Source organism: Canis lupus, chromosome 20 (genome assembly GCF_011100685.1).
Source record: "Canis lupus familiaris isolate Mischka breed German Shepherd chromosome 20, alternate assembly UU_Cfam_GSD_1.0, whole genome shotgun sequence".
NCBI classification, from domain to species: Eukaryota; Metazoa; Chordata; class Mammalia; order Carnivora; family Canidae; genus Canis; species Canis lupus.
In genome coordinates, this window is record NC_049241.1 from 40,928,439 (window position 1) to 40,944,626 (window position 16,188).

At 59.0% G+C, this 16,188-nt stretch overlaps 1 protein-coding gene across 1 annotated transcript in view; it reads left to right on the forward strand.

The window, feature by feature from the left end:
* Nucleotides 1-16,188, forward strand: part of COL7A1 (collagen type VII alpha 1 chain) — a 30,496-nt gene that overhangs the window by 432 nt on the left and 13,876 nt on the right. Inside the window, 62 exon segments of the mRNA NM_001002980.1 lie at nt 136-316; nt 939-1,098; nt 1,180-1,273; nt 1,364-1,525; nt 1,759-1,922; nt 2,000-2,129; nt 2,226-2,342; nt 2,450-2,596; nt 2,682-2,798; nt 2,873-3,022; nt 3,106-3,234; nt 3,790-3,933; nt 4,024-4,149; nt 4,254-4,397; nt 5,005-5,124; nt 5,273-5,416; nt 5,742-5,867; nt 5,975-6,121; nt 6,321-6,443; nt 6,749-6,895; nt 7,169-7,303; nt 7,390-7,536; nt 7,609-7,745; nt 8,005-8,131; nt 8,217-8,363; nt 8,442-8,614; nt 8,717-8,752; nt 8,837-8,863; nt 8,956-9,000; nt 9,074-9,136; nt 9,575-9,646; nt 9,742-9,777; nt 9,912-9,947; nt 10,106-10,177; nt 10,291-10,368; nt 10,618-10,644; nt 10,729-10,782; nt 10,925-10,987; nt 11,078-11,137; nt 11,242-11,277; nt 11,469-11,513; nt 11,593-11,628; nt 11,968-12,012; nt 12,095-12,130; nt 12,254-12,286; nt 12,649-12,681; nt 12,855-12,908; nt 12,982-13,041; nt 13,137-13,172; nt 13,280-13,360; nt 13,461-13,496; nt 13,693-13,737; nt 13,912-13,983; nt 14,207-14,251; nt 14,505-14,531; nt 14,725-14,754; nt 14,872-14,952; nt 15,029-15,064; nt 15,141-15,176; nt 15,266-15,346; nt 15,619-15,654; nt 16,035-16,097. Of these exon segments, the coding sequence (NP_001002980.1) occupies nt 136-316; nt 939-1,098; nt 1,180-1,273; nt 1,364-1,525; nt 1,759-1,922; nt 2,000-2,129; nt 2,226-2,342; nt 2,450-2,596; nt 2,682-2,798; nt 2,873-3,022; nt 3,106-3,234; nt 3,790-3,933; nt 4,024-4,149; nt 4,254-4,397; nt 5,005-5,124; nt 5,273-5,416; nt 5,742-5,867; nt 5,975-6,121; nt 6,321-6,443; nt 6,749-6,895; nt 7,169-7,303; nt 7,390-7,536; nt 7,609-7,745; nt 8,005-8,131; nt 8,217-8,363; nt 8,442-8,614; nt 8,717-8,752; nt 8,837-8,863; nt 8,956-9,000; nt 9,074-9,136; nt 9,575-9,646; nt 9,742-9,777; nt 9,912-9,947; nt 10,106-10,177; nt 10,291-10,368; nt 10,618-10,644; nt 10,729-10,782; nt 10,925-10,987; nt 11,078-11,137; nt 11,242-11,277; nt 11,469-11,513; nt 11,593-11,628; nt 11,968-12,012; nt 12,095-12,130; nt 12,254-12,286; nt 12,649-12,681; nt 12,855-12,908; nt 12,982-13,041; nt 13,137-13,172; nt 13,280-13,360; nt 13,461-13,496; nt 13,693-13,737; nt 13,912-13,983; nt 14,207-14,251; nt 14,505-14,531; nt 14,725-14,754; nt 14,872-14,952; nt 15,029-15,064; nt 15,141-15,176; nt 15,266-15,346; nt 15,619-15,654; nt 16,035-16,097 (5,390 nt within the window).

Genomic DNA, 16,188 nt, shown 5'->3' on the forward strand with positions numbered 1-16,188 from the left:
CCAGCCGGCCTGGGCCGGTTTGCTTCCCGATGAGGCCTACTGCATCCTCCCCAGCCCCTAGTGTCAGGGGACCACAGCACGAGGAGGGGTGGGTGGGCTCCAAGAAGAGAGCGTGATGGCTCCTCCCTGCCCTAGTGACCTGCACACGCCTTTATGCTGCTGACATCGTGTTCCTACTTGATGGCTCTTCATCCATCGGCCGTGGCAACTTCCGTGAAGTGCGAGGTTTCCTGGAGGGATTGGTGTGGCCCTTCTCTGGGGCGGCCAGTGCACAGGGTGTGCGCTTCGCTGCCGTGCAGTACAGTGATGATCCACGGTGAGTGGGGGCCCCTGGAGGTGGGGACTTGGAGATCTCACCAGGATTCTTCCCCCACAGAAGCAGAGAGCCCAGAACCCCTAGGCCAGGCCTTGGAGAACCCCAAGACCCCTCTCCCCTCAGCCAGGACCTCCTCTGGAGACAGAGGCAGGGATCTCTGAGGTAGAATACTCACACCTGAGACACTCTCAGGCTAGTGTCCTGCCAACGACAGGGCTGAGTTTTCTGATCTAGAGATGGGGAACCCAGGGGCCTCAGATGCCCCTGCCTCTTGGACTCTCCATGTTGCAGCCTCCCGATGCCTTCAGCCTCTCCCCTCCCACAGGGCCTTCCTGTCTGGCCAAGATCCACCTCCCTACAACTGGACCCTTCCTCCCACAATTCCCTAATTAAGCAGACATCCTGCTCCCCAACGCAGGGAGCCCCAAGGGCTCCAGCCACAAGCCGGACACAGAGGGTACCCGAGGAGTTTGTTAACGGCTTCAGAGGTGGAGAACAGGAGTCACAGCAGCAAGAGGACCCTCAAAGGGACATGATATTCATAGACCTCACCCCAGGGCGAGGCCAGGGCCAGAAAAGATCCTGGCCCCTAGCCTGTCGCCACCTTCCCTCCCCTGTGCAGGACAGAGTTTGGCCTCGGTGCACTTGGCTCAGGGGGTGATGTGATCCGAGCCATTCGTGAGCTCAGCTACAAGGGTGGCAACACGCGCACAGGGGCTGCAATTCTCCATGTGGCCGACCATGTCTTCCTGCCTCAGCTGGCCCGCCCAGGGGTCCCCAAGGTGATCTCTCACTCTACCACGCCCCCTACATTAGCCATCTGAGGCACACTGATGTATTGCCCTGCCCCGCCCCTGCCCCAGGTCTGCATCCTCATCACAGATGGGAAGTCCCAGGACCTGGTGGACACAGCTGCCCAGCGGCTCAAGGGGCAGGGCGTCAAGCTGTTTGCTGTGGGTGAGTACCCTGCTGAGGTGACAAGTGGGCTGCGGAAGGGCCTGTCGGAGGGCATGTGAGCTGCCAAGCTCTGACTGGGCCTCACCTCAGGAATCAAGAATGCTGACCCCGAGGAGCTGAAGCGAGTCGCCTCACAGCCCACCAGTGATTTCTTCTTCTTTGTCAACGACTTCAGTATCCTGAGGACACTGTTGCCCCTTGTTTCCCGGAGAGTGTGTACCACAGCTGGTGGTGTGCCTGTGACCCTGCCTGGTGAGCTCCTGCCCACACCTGTGCCCTGACCTGGACCTCTGACCCCACCCCAACCTGGCAGCGCTGACATCAATCCCAGGCGCTCCTGACACCAGGCGGGGGTACCACCCTCTGGTCCTGCCCTGGCAGTGCTGACCCTATCCCATGTGTTCCTGACCCTGGACCCCAGTTCTACTTTACTTCTGACCCCTGATCCTCTTGTCTGATTGCCTGACTACCCCCCGCCTTCCCAGCTGATGACTTGACCTCTGGTCCACGAGACCTGGTGCTGTCTGAAGCAGGCAGTCAATCCTTGAGAGTACAGTGGACAGCGGCCAGTGGCCCAGTGACCGGCTACAAGGTCCAGTACACTCCTCTGACAGGGCTGGGACAGCCACTGCCAAGCGAGCGGCGGGAGGTAAGGATGTCAGGGGTGGTGTGTGGAGGGCTTGGGATTTGGCTGGGCAAGGTAAAGTGACCTCTGACCCTGGGCAGGTGAGCGTCCCAGCAGGTGAGACCAGCACACAGCTTCAGGGTCTCCGGCCACTGACTGAGTACCAAGTGACTGTGGTAGCCCTCTACGCCAATAGCATCGGGGAGGCTGTGAGCGGGACAGCTCGGACCAGTGAGTGATTCTGCTAACCTCTCACCCCATCACCTAACCATCCCCTAACCCCTCCCCACTCCTGACTGTGCTAACCCCTGCTGCACCTTCTCCCAGCTGCCCTGGAGGGGCCGGAACTGACCATCCAGAATACTACAACCCACAGCCTCCTGGTGGCTTGGCGGAGTGTACCAGGTGCCACTGGCTACCGTGTGACATGGCGGGTCCTCAGTGGTGAGTGAGGAGTGTAGACTGAGGGCCTTCCCTGTACCTCAGACACGATTGTAGGGTTCTGAGTCTGCAAGACACACCAACCACCCCCCTTCCGCACCCCCGTGCAGGCGGTGTCACACAGCAGCAGGAGCTGGGCCCTGGGCAGGGGTCAGTGCTGCTACGTGACCTGGAGCCTGGCACAGACTACGAGGTGACTGTGAGCAGCCTGCTTGGCCGGAGCATCGGGTCTGCTTCCTCCCTGACTGCCCGCACTGGTGAGAAGGCTGGGTGCTTTCTTCAGGCTGGGTGGGCAGGCAGGCAGTGTACAGTGGCTACTGACGTCCCGTGTGCCCTGGGCAGACACTTCTGTTGAACAGACCCTGCGCCCGGTCATCCTGGGCCCCACATCCATTCTCGTTTCCTGGAACTTGGTGCCTGAGGCCCGTGGCTACCGGCTGGAATGGCGGCGTGAGAGTGGTCAGTGCAGGGGAGAGAGGTGGGCAGGCAGGGTTGGGCTTGGCTTCAGCTGACCTGACCCTGCCATCTTGCAGGCTTGGGGGTGCCACAGAAGGTGGTGCTGCCCTCTGACGTGACCCGCTACCAGCTGGATGGGCTGCAACCGGGCACTGAGTACCGCCTCACGCTCTACACCCTGCTGGAGGGCCGCGAGGTGGCCACACCTGCAACTGTGGTCCCCACTGGTGAGGGCTCTGTGGGCCTGGCCAAGTGACAGGGGAAGGGACGGGGGCCCTGGGACAGCCTTTCATGCTGTGCTCCTCCACAGGGCCAGAGCTGCCCGTGGGCCCTGTGACAGACCTGCAGGCAACCGAGCTGCCTGGGCAGCGAGTGCGAGTGTCCTGGAGCCCAGTTCCCGGGGCCACCGAGTACCGCATCACTGTGCGAAGCGCCCAGGGTGAGATAGACACAGCCACGCCCATACACACATTAAAGATCCAGCTCTTGGGGTTTGACCACACCTTCACCCCATCTCTTTCCATTCCTGGGTTTCTACAGCTCCTTTCTGTCTCCTTGTCCATCTATCCCCCAAGGAGGCAATAAGCCCAGGTCTGCCACAGAGGCTGCCTGCTTCTGGCCCTGCCTCAGCCCATCTTCTCACCTGGGTCTGTCTGCACTCACTGCCCCCCCATCCCTGTCTGCACAAGGCAAGCTCAGTCCCTGCCCTTTGGTTACCCTATCTGGAACCACTGCCCACGCTCATCTCTCACCCCCTGTCCCCACCCGGGACTTGCCCCTGTCACCCACATCACTGTCTATCGATGACCTGTCAATTCACATTATGGTCCATTGACTTCTCTCATCCTACATTCCATGTCCCTGTCCACTGACCCCTGGCCTCCTGTGTCTCCATTCATCCCTGGTCCATTATCCTGTGTCATTGTCCATCACTGACCGCTGTTATCCCATATCCCTATGTCTCACTGCCAACCTACCCTGCCTTTTCTCTTAGGGGTTGAAAGGACCCTGGTGCTTCCTGGAAGTCAGACAGCCTTTGACTTGGATGATGTCCGGGCCGGACTAAGCTACACTGTGCGGGTGTCTGCTCGAGTGGGTACCCGCGAGGGTGGCGCTAGCATCCTCACTGTCCGGCGGGGTGAGCACTGCAGGAGGGCTGTGGGGGGGAGAGCTGACTGTCTCACTCCAGTCCTAGTCTTGACCTCTGACCTCTATCTTTAACCCTTAGAACTGGAAGCCCCACTTGCCATCCCAGGGCTACGAGTGGTGGCCTCAGATGCAACACGGGTGAGGGTGGCCTGGGGACCTGTTCCTGGAGCCAGTGGATTTCGGATTAGCTGGAGGACAGATGGTGGTCAGTGTGGGCTGTGTGTGGGAGGGCTATAGGGAAGAACAATTAGGATATGGGGCATTGAGGGGGCAGGCAAGAGCCATGTCAACACTTCTCTCTGACACTAGGTCCAGAGTCCAGCCAGACATTGCCCCCAGAATCCACGGCCACAGATATCCTGGGGCTAAGGCCTGGAACCTCCTACCAGGTGGCTGTGTCAGCACTGCGAGGGAGAGAGGAGAGTCCCCCTGTGGTCATCGTGGCTCAAACCGGTCAGGGTCTGACCTAGCTCCTTGGCTGGCTTTCTCCAGTGGCCCTTTAGACCCCTATGCCTTCCCTCTCAGACTCTCACTTTGCCCCACAACAGTCTCCTTCTTCAGATTCCCATGCCTTCTCCCTCAGAGTCCTGCTTTCTCCTTTGGCCTCCTTTGCCACCTCTTAAGCCCCTACCTTCTTCAGATTCCTCTGCCTCTCCTCAAAGATCCCACTTTCCTCTCTTTGCCCTCAGATTTCCACCACCTCATCTCTCAGGTTCCAACTGCCTTTTCTGCTCCACCTGACTCTCCTCTTAGACTTACGCTTACACTTTTCTCTGTCAGACTCCCTCACTGTCTCCTCATACCTCCATCAGAACTCTATTATCTTCTCTATCAGACCCTTTTCTCTCTCAGATTCCTGTCACCTGCCTCACTCAGATTCCCACTATCTCCTCTGTCAGAACGCCCCTTCTTCCCCCATCTGGCCCATTCACTACCTTCCCCATCAGATCCCTGTCTCCTTTTAGACTCCTATAGTCTTCTATTAGATGGTCCTCCAATCCTTCCCCATCAGATCCTCTACTGCCTCCTCCATTAGACTCTCCATTGCCTCTCCCTGCAGACCCACTGGGCCCAGTAAGGACTGTCCATGTGACGCAGACCAGCAGCTCATCTGTCACCATCGCCTGGAACAGGGTTCCTGGTGCCACAGGATACAGGGTTTCCTGGCATTCAGGACATGGTGGGGACCAGGGGTTTTGGAGGAGACTAGATGGTCATGGGGGGCAGGTCTGGGTAGAATGCAAACTGGGGGCTTATTAGGGGTCCAGGTGGGGCTTTGGGGGGCAGAGTCTGCCTAGCCCTGAAGCTGCCTCCTTTCCCGTTGCCAGGCCCAGAAAAATCCCAGTTGGTTTCTGGAGAGGCCACAGTGGCTGAGCTGGATGGGCTAGAGCCAGATACTGAGTACAGGGTGCATGTGCGGGCCCATGTAGCTGGTGTGGATGGGACCCCCGCCTCTGTGGTTGTGAGGACAGGTGAGTGGAGCCTGGCCAGCTGGCAACCACATCTCATTGGCTACCCCACCCCACTGTGTATTCCTGGCTGCTTCAGTTGCCTGCTCCATCACTGCTCAGTGACTTCTCCATGTTGAGTAAGTGTCTCCCCTCAGCAACCTCCTGGCTGCTCCACACTGCCCACTCTGGGGTGCTGACCTCCTCCCTCTCAGAGGTTGACTGACCTGTGCATACCAACCTCACACTGACCTTCAGGCCTCCCTGCGTTGACCATGTTTGCTCTGCCACCCTGTTCTCTGCCAGCCATCCAGTGGCCCCTGACCCCTTACCCTGCCTCTGCCCCCAGACCCTGCGCCCGTGGGCAGTGTTTCGAAGCTGCAGATCCTCAATGCTTCCAGTGACGTTCTGCGGGTCACCTGGGTGGGGGTCACTGGAGCCACAGCCTACAGACTGGCCTGGGGCCGCAGCGAGGGTATGGTTTCCTGACACGGCCCTTGTCCCTCCTGGCTGGGATTGACCTCTCACCCTGACTGGTAAGCCACCCACACCCCGACCGTTGCCCCATGTTTGCCTGCCCAGGTGGCCCCACGAGACAGCAGATGCTCCCCGGAAACACAGACTCCGCAGAAATACGGGGTCTGGAAGGAGGAGTCAGCTACTCTGTGCGAGTGACTGCACTTGTCGGGGACCGGGAGGGCGCGCCGGTCTCCATCGTCGTCACCACGCGTAGGCGGAGCTCGGGCTGGGGCGAGCCTTGGATTGGTGTCCTGGACGGTTTGGGGGCGGGGTTCGTGCTCGGCGGGGGACAGGGGGAAGGAAGGATGAAGCCTGGGGTAGGCAGAGGGGCCGGGGCGGTGCGCGTTGGTCTGGGGTTGGCTCAGGAGCCGGGGCCGGAGCCTCCCTGAGTCCCGGGCTTCCTCTGTAGCGCCTGAGGCTCCGCCAGCCCTGGAGACTCTTCGCGTAGTGCAGCGAGGGGAGCACTCGCTGAGGCTGCGCTGGCGGCCGGTGCCAGGGGCGCGGGGCTTCCGTCTGCGGTGGCGACCCGAGGGTGAGAGGTGGCCCCCGGCGGGGGCCGGGGCGGGGCGGGGCGGGCGAGGTGGGCGAGGTCAGTGAGTGGGCAGGGTCTGTCAGTGGAAGGGGGTGTCAGCCCGACCTGCGACAGTCTGCGGATCCGTCAACCAGATGGGTGGGATGGATAAGGGTCAGTCGTGCAGGGTCAGCGAGAATGAGGAAAGTCAATTAGGAGGGTGGATCTGGTCAGCAGGGGCAGTCAGTGAGGTGGGCGCGTTGGTTAATGCTGGTCTGGAGCATCTTTCCACGTGCCCTGGGTCCCCACTCTCACACCTGCCCCAGGTGGCCAGGAGCAGTCCCGGGTCCTGGGGCCTGATCTCAGCAGCTATGAACTGGATGGGCTAGAACCAGCAACCCTATACCGCATGTGGCTGAGCGTTTTGGGGCCGGCTGGAGAAGGGCCCCCCATGGAAGTGACTGCATACACTGGTGAGCCTAGACAGTCCATTCTTCCCTGGTGAGCCTAGACAGTCCATTCTTTCCCCCACTGACGACCCACCCTGGTTTCCTGCACCCCCATGACCCTTAGCGACTCCTCCTGTAGCCCTCCTACCACTCTTGCCCCTGGGGTGATCCCAGCACGATCTCCCACGACACTTATTTCACTAAGATGAATCTGCCCCAGAACCTCCTCAAATGGTCTCTCCCCCCTGGGTTCTCAGCTCGTAGACTCTGACCTCTGGTCTTTGATTCCTTCTTCAGAGTCACTCCGTGTCCCAAGTTCTGAACTGCGTGTGGTGGACACTTCAGTTGACTCAGTGACTCTGGCTTGGACCCCAGTGTCTGGAGTATCCAGCTACATCCTGTCCTGGCGGCCACTTGGACGCCCTGGCCAAGGTGAAGGGGAGGCCAGGATTGGGGTGGGCTGGCAATTGGGGTTCCAATGGAAGGCCTCCTGTTTAACCAGGTTTTATCCTCTGCAGACATCCCTGGGGCCTCACAGACACTTCCAGGGATCTCGAGCTCCCAGCAGGTGACAGGGCTAGAGCCTGGCATCTCTTATACCTTCTCTCTGACACCCATCCGGGAGGGTGTACGGGGTCCTGAAGCCTCTCTCACACAGAAACCAGGTATGATGGGCACAGTGGGAGAGGGTAGCTAGATGGTCCAGCTGCTTCAGTAACTCAGCCCCCTTCCTGCAGTGTGTCCCCGTGGCCTGATGGATGTGGTGTTCCTGCTGCACACCACTCAGGACAACGCTCATCGTGCAGAGGCTGTAAAGCGAGCCCTGGAGCGTCTGGTGTCTGCACTTGGGCCTCTTGGGCCACAGGCAGTCCAGGTTTGGTTCCAGAGGCAGTCAGACCCCTTCCTATCTCAGCCCTTCACCATCCCAGGCTTCACAGCAGCTACCATGTTCCTACTCTACCATTGGTCCAGGCTGTCTCCCAGCCCTCTCCAGGCTCCAGATCTCCTCATCTGCTGGTTGGCTTCCTATCCTACCATCACTGCTGACTCCCTAGTGTTCAGGTTTAGTCCCATACCTGGTTTAGTCTCCTACAGGCTCTGTCATCCTTGCTTTGCCATCCTCCCCACCCCAGGTTGGCCTCCTATCCTACAGTCATCGGCCCTCCCCACTGTTCCCGCTGAATAGCTCCTACAATCCTGATGTCATCCTGCAGAAGATCCACAGCATCCCCTATGTGGACCCAAGTGGGAACAACCTGGGTAAGGAACTGCACTGGATATGGACTCTTAGGGCTTCCTTGTGGGAAGCTGGTTCCCCTGGGTTCTGACATGTTCTTTCTCCCAGGCACTGCAGTGGTTACTGCTCACAGACACCTATTAGCACCGGATGCTCCTGGGCGCCGCCAGCACATACCAGGGATAATGGTTTTGCTAGTAGATGAGCCCTTGAGAGGTGACATCTTCAACCCTATCCGTGAGGCCCAGGCTGCTGGTAAGGAGTAGAAATGGGGCCTGGGAATCGGGCTGGCCCCAGCAGGGTTGTCACACAGGCTGCTGGATCCCTCTTTAGGGCTCAAAGTGATGATATTGGGCCAGGCCGGAGCTGACCCAGAACAGTTGCGTCGCTTGGTGCCAGGCATGGATCCTGTCCAGACTTTCTTTGCTGTGGATGATGGATCAAGCTTGGACCGGGCAGTCAGTGGCTTGGCAACATCCCTGTGTCAGATTGGCTCCACCATTCAGGTTTGCAAATTACCTCTGGGGGGAGAGGTAACTGGCAGGGGAGAGGGGGCCTGGGGACTCTTGCTAGAAGAGCCTGGCCTCAAGGAGACCTTATGTCCACAGCCACAGCCAGAGCCATGCACAGTGCATTGTCCAAAGGTAAATGTTCAGGGTGGAGAGGGTGGGTGAGGGCCACACCTGGGGCTAGCCACTCAGATCCTCGTTTGACCTATCTTTCCCCAGGGCCAGAAGGGGGAACCTGGAGAGATGGTGAGTGGCCCTAGTTGGAGGCAGAGAATGGTTGGAGGTCAGTGGGGCCGGGGGAGGTTGATGGCACAGGGCTCACTGATCACCCTTCCTAGGGCCTGAAAGGACAAGCAGGGCCTCCTGGCCCCCCCGGCCTCCCGGTGAGTGCCTCCCCACGCCTGTCCTCTGCTCCCTGACTGGCGTACTGCCTCCTTACCTGCTCTCTCCTCTCAGGGCAGGATTGGTGTTCCTGGCCCCCAGGGGCCCCCTGGTGGTACCGTTGCAAAGGGTGAGAGGGTGAGTAGAAACCACTGAAGTTCCCCTAAGACACTCCTCCAAGTGTCCTTAGGATTTTTAAAAGACAGAAGGAAAGAACAGGTGTAGAACCATGGGGTATTCCTAGAAGCCTAAGTGGACATTATAACCACATCAGAGACTTTGGGGGAAGGGCCTAAAGTAGAGCAGCCTGGGGAGTTTTGAGATTCCCCTAGAGAACCTGGGTGTAAGTTCTAAATCCCAGAGGCAGGGAAGGCCCTCTGCCTCATTGCTGCCCTTGTGCCTGGGATGAGGCCCTGTTTAGCTCGGAGAGGCTGTTTCTCTGCCCCACTGCTCTGCCCCAGCAATACTCAGGGGCTGTAGGGTGGGAGTTCAGGTAAAGAACAGTCTGGGCTCCTCCAGCAAACCAGGGGCATTGGAGAGAGGTCCCTTCCTGCCCTGACCTCTTTGCTTCCTTAGGGCTTCCCTGGGGCAGATGGGCCTCCAGGCAGCCCTGGCCGCCCTGGGACTCCTGGAACCCCTGGCTCCAAGGTAAGCAAGTCTTGCCCTTGCAGGTCACATGGTAAGGCTCTTGGCTAGAGTAGGCAGGTGGGTGGTCTGACTGTTCTGACTGCTTCCATTTACAGGGCTCCCCAGGGTGGCCTGGTCCTCGTGGAGAAACAGTAAGCTGCTTTCCCTTCTTTGCCCATCTAGTGTCTCCCCAGAGTTCTTTCTGCAGGCTGGGGATCTGTGGTGGTGGGGCCAGTGTTGGTATACTTGAGCCCAAGCATCACCCTTTGTTCTATTTTGTCCTCAGGGAGAACGAGGACCTCGAGGCCCGAAGGGGGAGCCGGTAGGTGAAGGGGAAAGGGAGGCAGCCTGGATGTCCTGGGAGAAGCAGGCTGGACACTGCGTAGGGCATGATAAGGAATATTGGGGGCACGTTTCAGGGCCTCTCTCACCTCAAGGCTCCCATACCCTGAATCCTGTCCACTGCTTCCTGTCCCACAGGGAGAGCCTGGACGAGTCATTGGAGGCGGTGGCCCAGGGCTTCCTGGGCAGAAAGGGGACCCTGGACTTCCAGTAAGTTCCAGGACATGTGGGGACAAGTAAAGTGTGGTGGGGGACCTAGCAGGAGGCAGGGTAGGAGTAGGGAGTCTGTGGGGTTGTACTTTATACTCTGTCTCTTCCATCAGGGCCTCCCTGGATCCCGTGGCCCATTGGGGGACCCAGGACCCCGTGGTCCCCCAGGACTCCCTGGAACAGCTGTGAAGGTGACAACATGACCCTTATATGGTCTCATGACCTCCATGTGATCCAGTGACCTGGTGACCCCATCTGAACCCACACAACCCCTACTGGTCACTCTGACCCCATGTGAACCCTTAACCCCCTCTGCCCATGACTCCTCAGTTCCTCCATACCCTTTGTAATCTAGTTGGTCCCATGATCCTCATTTTTTCCCCATATGTTGGGGAGTGGAGGTGTAGCCCAGGGTCATGGAGTCATGATCTGTCTTTCAGGGTGATAAAGGTGATCGTGGGGAGCGGGTAAGTGAGGGGCAAGGCTTTCTAGGGGTGGCTTGGAGTCTGATTCCCCTTGGCTATCTCTCCTGACCTGCTGTTCTCTCTCAGGGCCCCCCAGGACCAGGTGATGGCAGCACTGCTCCAGGGGAGCCTGGGCTGCCGGTGAGGGAGGCTTGAAACTCTGCCGGGGAACTTGGGAGCCATGCTCAGGGTTGTGGATACTGGGGCCAGGGCTCTGCTGGGGCAGTGGGTGGGTGCTGGGCCTCACAGTTTGGGGCTCACGTTTTTACCCACTTTTCCCTAGGGTCTTCCTGGAAGCCCTGGACCCCAAGGCCCAGTTGGCCCCTCGGGAGAGAAAGGAGAAAAGGTAGGAAGCCTGACCCCTTTGTGTCCCAGGTCTGGGGCAGGGGTGGGGTAGGTGGGGGCCAGGTCTCCGACTCATCTGTTTCTCCTTCAGGGTGACTGTGAGGATGGAGCCCCAGGCCTCCCAGGACAACCTGGTAGCCCGGGTGAGCAGGTGAGTGTAGGGGCAAGGGTTCTGAGGGGTGGCCCTAGCTCTCTCAGCCTCCCACCCTCTACACTGTCCTTACGCCCAAACCCAAATCTCTGAACCCCTTCTAGGGCCTACGAGGACCTTCTGGAGACATTGGCCCCAAAGTAAGTGCCATTTGGGGGAGTCAGGAGTGGAGTGTGACACAACCGGACCACTATAGGGTTGGGGAAGGTGGGAAGATCAGGAGATCCAAGTCAGAAGTTGTGGTTTCAGGGGCAGGATGGCCAGAGGTTGAGGCACCTTTTCCGGGGCCTGACAGTCAAGGCACCTCTCTCTCCTGTCTGTTTCCCCTTAGGGTGATAGAGGACCCAAAGGGGCTGTGGGTGACACTGGAGAGAAGGTAAGTACAGCCTAGGGGTCTCTCAGGGCCCCAGAGGGCCTGGACCCAGACTCCTCTCTGACCCATCCTGTTCCATCAGGGTGAACGTGGATCCCCTGGCCCAGTGGGACCCCAGGTGAGCCCCGTGACCCCAATGCTGGTGCCCCTATCTGGTTCTGACTTCTAGGCCTTGACTCCTCCTGCCCCTCCACCTCTCTTCATGTAACTCCTGCTGACACAGGCTCTAACCCTCACTCCCTGGAACCCCCTTGAAACTTCCTGACCTTGCTGAACTGACCTTGACTTCCTCTGACCTGGTCTCTGTCATCCCGCTGGGTTCAACCCCTGCTACCTGAATCCTGACCTCCTGTGCCCTCTCTTCAGCACCCTCACCACCTTGAGCCCCTGTTTGCCATGATCTCCCTTGCCTCCATGCCTCCATCCCTGGACCAGCATCTCTGCTCTTCTTCCCCAGGGGCTGCCTGGAGTGGCTGGACGTCCTGGAGCCGAGGGGCCTGAAGTGAGTCTGTGACTGTGGTAGGACCTGGAGAGGGGTTTTTATGTGTTTCTCCACTCTGGCTTCACACTTTTTCCACATGCAGGGGCCACCGGGACCTGTTGGCCGCCGAGGAGAGAAGGTGGGCAATTGCCTGGGGGCCTGCCGCCTCCCCTGTACTAGGGATTGGGGCAGGCAGGACACCAGGACCTTGGGTTCCTAGGTGGGTCTCTGACCCATCCCTGCCTCTGTCCTTTTTCCACAGGGGGAACCTGGTCGGCCCGGGGACCCTGCAGTGGTAAGCAGAGGGAGGATGGGGCTCTGAACGCAGCGCAGCTCCTTGCACACTGGCCTGCCCCTAGCCCAGTGTTCCAGGCTGGGACCCTGTGACCTGGGGGCCCTGGGCAGACTAAGATCTCTGTGACTCTCCTTATGCTACAACACATGTCCTGACTCTTGGCTGTCACCTGTGACCCCATGACCGTCGCACAGGTCATAAGCTCTGTGTAACCCCTGCCTGGCTCCCAGAGGCAACTCTGTGACCTCTGGAGGGAGACTGAGCTCTGTGACTTCCAGTTCTATATTACCCCATCCCCAACCAGTCTCATAGTACTGTGGTCCCCAGGTGGGGCCAAGTGTGTCTGTCCTGTTTGTTTCCAGGGACCTGATGGGACCGGGGCAAAAGGAGAGAAGGTAATTCTGACAAGAGTGAAAGGAGGCTGACACAAGGTTGAGGTCAAGGTTGTAGGGCCTGCCTGGAGGCCTCTGAGGGGCAGGAGGGTCGTGGCATGATTGCTAGTCGGGGAGGTGGTGGGGGCTGGTCATGAAACCCAGGGCTGATGGCCAATGGTCTTTGTCACCTCCAGGGAGATGTGGGGCCCACTGGGCCCAGAGGAGCTGCGGGAGTCAAAGGGGAGAGGGTGAGTAAAGAGCCTCTAGAGGGATAGGGCAGGTGAGAGTTGCGTTCCCTGACTTCTGATCCTTCCACCACAGGGTCCACCTGGCTTGGTTCTTCCTGGAGACCCTGGCCCCAAGGGAGACCCTGGAGACCGGGTGAATAAATATGGGGTTGGGTAGTGTGAAAGAAGGAGATATGGTGGTACCTGGGAGCCCCAACTAAGTCCTGTACCCCCTTCCATGCCTTGCAGGGTCCCATTGGCCTCTCCGGTAGAGCAGGACCCCCAGTAAGTACCTGTGACCTCAGGTAACCTCCAGGTTTCTGGGGTTACCAGCCCTCAAGGGTTGGCTGCTACCTGTGTCCTTTGTCACCTCATTTCTATCTCCCCCACAGGGTGACTCAGGGCCTCCTGGAGAGAAGGGAGACCCTGGGCGGCCTGGCTCCCCAGGACCTATCGGACCCCGAGGACGAGACGTAAGAAGGCTGGATTTTGGGGTCCTGGGGGGGAGGGGAGTGGGGTGTTGTCAGCCTCATGGGGGATCTGGGGACTAGGGCTGACTCTCCTGTCTCACAGGGTGAAGTTGGAGAGAAAGGTGACGAGGGCCCCCCGGTGAGACTCTTTCCCACTGTGGTTTCTGACCTTCTTCCCTCAAACTGTGATCCCGTTGGGCTGTGGGCTTCACCAGGTCATCCGGTCCATTCCCCTGCCTGCTGTCCTGCTGGGGCCCAGGCCCTTCTCTGCCCTACTCCCAGAGTCAGTTTGAGTCCAATTCAGCTGCTCAGTGTGGCTTTCTCTCCATCACCAGGGTGACCCAGGTTTGCCTGGAAAAGCTGGCGAGCGCGGCCTTCGGGTGAGGCTGGCAGGGCAAAGTAGGGGATGCTGGAGAGTCTGGAGGGAGGCATGGTGTGATGGGAAACTCTGGCATGATATTTAGGGTGATGAGGAACCTGTGGAAGTATGGGGGGGTCCTGAGAAACCTGCAAAATGCAAGGAGGGTCTGTCTCAAGCTAGCTGCTCTTCCCAGGGTGCGCCTGGAGCTCGGGGCCCAGTGGGTGAGAAGGGAGACCAAGGAGATCCTGGAGAGGATGGACGAAATGTGAGTCCTGACCCCTGACCTCTGTCCCCAACTCCAGCCATCCAGTTCCCAGTCCCTGATCCTGTCACCACAACCCTGCAGTGCTAAATCCTCACAATCCCCTGTGGTCTCTTATCACAACCCCCAAAGGCCACCAGGATCCCCACAAGTCCTTAGTTTGCTTCCCAAACTCCTGGAAATGGCTGCCTATCTTGAGTGACCCTGACCCCCTGACTTTCTGCAGGGCAGCCCTGGACCATCTGGACCCAAGGGTGACCGTGGGGAGCCAGTGAGTTGTGACAGTGTTCTGGGCTCTGGAGGGATGGAGATTTCCCGTGTTTGGTCTGGTCAGTGTCTCTGCATACGGGGCCTGGAGGTCAAGGTGGGGAGCACTGAAAGCCACCTCTAGGCCTGACTTGCCTTCTGGGCATTGGCATTGGAGTGCTTCAGGGAGTCTGGGAGCAGAGTTGAGCCTGGGGAAAACCTAAACCATGCCCTGAGACCTCAGGGCTCCTGTTAACCATGATCATTTCCTTTCCTAGGGTCCCCCTGGACTCCCTGGACGGCTGGTAAGAGTTGAGCTGATCTAGTCCTGTGTCATCTCCCTTGTTGGCCTCTGTTGGTGCAACATGGCATCCCTTCATCCCTACCACTGGCTCCCATTTCCCCCATGGCTTCCTGGGGGGAGCTTCCCTGATCCCATAGCCCCTCACTGGCCCCACTTCTCCATGTTGAACCATTCACTGGCCATTCCCCCCATAGGTGGACTCAGGACTTGGAGCTGGAGAGAAGGTATGAGGGTCTGTGGGTGGAGTGGGGCTCTGAGCACAGGCGGCATCCCAGTGCCTCCATGATGGGCATGCCTGTGGCCCTGGGGCTGTTCCTTCAACAAGCTTGTCTCTGTCACAGGGAGAGCCTGGGGACCGTGGACAGGAGGGTCCTCGAGGACCCAAGGGTGACCCAGGCCCCCCTGGAGCCTCTGGGGAGAGGGTGAGTGTGGTTGGCCCCCCAAGGAGGTGTGGGTCTGAGGAGGCCTGGTCTGATTTCTTCCTTCCCCTATTCTCAGGGTGTCAGTGGACTTCGGGGGCCCCCAGGGCCTCAGGTGAGTGACGCTCTTTGCCCCAGCAGCCTCAGAGCCCCTCATACCCTCACCTCTCATCTGACCTTGTTCCCTCCAGGGGGACCCAGGTGTCCGAGGCCCAACAGGAGAGAAGGTGAGAGAGCAGGGAGGTTTTCTAGCCATGAGCCAGGCTTTTAGGCCTACCTTATCCTCTGAGGCCTCTTACCTCTCTGTTTTCCTCAGGGTGACCGAGGTCCACCTGGCCTGGATGGCCGTAGTGGGCTAGATGGGAAACCAGGAGCCCCTGGCCCCCCTGGACCGCATGTGAGTTGTGATGACCACTGCCTGGGCACACCCTTCCCTTCCGTCCTCACATGACCCCAGATTCACCTCGGTCTTCTTGGTCTTGATGAGCTCTGGAGCGAGATGGGATGTTTGTGTCTCCTCCTAGAATCTGCTGGGGTGGGGGTGGGAGGTTGAGGGGAGAGATCGTGCCTTGTAGGCCCTGAATTCATAGGAACCTGTGGCTGTGTCAGTGGGTGGTGCTCCTGATCCTGTGATCACTGCAGACTCCCTGATTTTGAGTCTCTCTTCAGGGTGCTACAGGCAAAGCTGGAGACCCAGGGAGAGATGTAAGTGAAGGGAGATGTTAGGGTGGAGGGTGGCTCAGGGGTCCAGCATAAACACAGCCAAGTCATAGCACCATAGTATCAGTGGGAGTTGGGGGAGTGGGTCCAGCCCAGTGCTTGGGAGGGTCCCTGGCAGGCAGATTTTCGCAAGGTCCAGCTTTTGGACCTTCTCTGCCACGTCCTGGGAGTTCTTCCCTTGGGAGTTTTAGTAGGAACCCCTAACGAATGGGGATTCTGCCTCAGGGGATCTCAGTGAAACCTCCAAATTTTGGGGGGTCTCTGTACTCCCAAGGAGGATCTTAGTGGAGATCCCCCCAAGTCCATGGGTATGCTCCAGGGGCTCTCTCAGGGGGTCTCTCCATCCTAGCAAAGACTTTTTCCAGGGGCTTCCGGGCCTCCGAGGAGAACATGGCCCCCCTGGCCCCCCTGGCCCCCCTGGAATCCAGGTGAGACTGAGCTTTCATGGTACCCTTTTTTTTTTTTTTTTAATTTATGTATTGGGCATCCCGGGTGGCTCAGCGGTTTAGCACCATATTC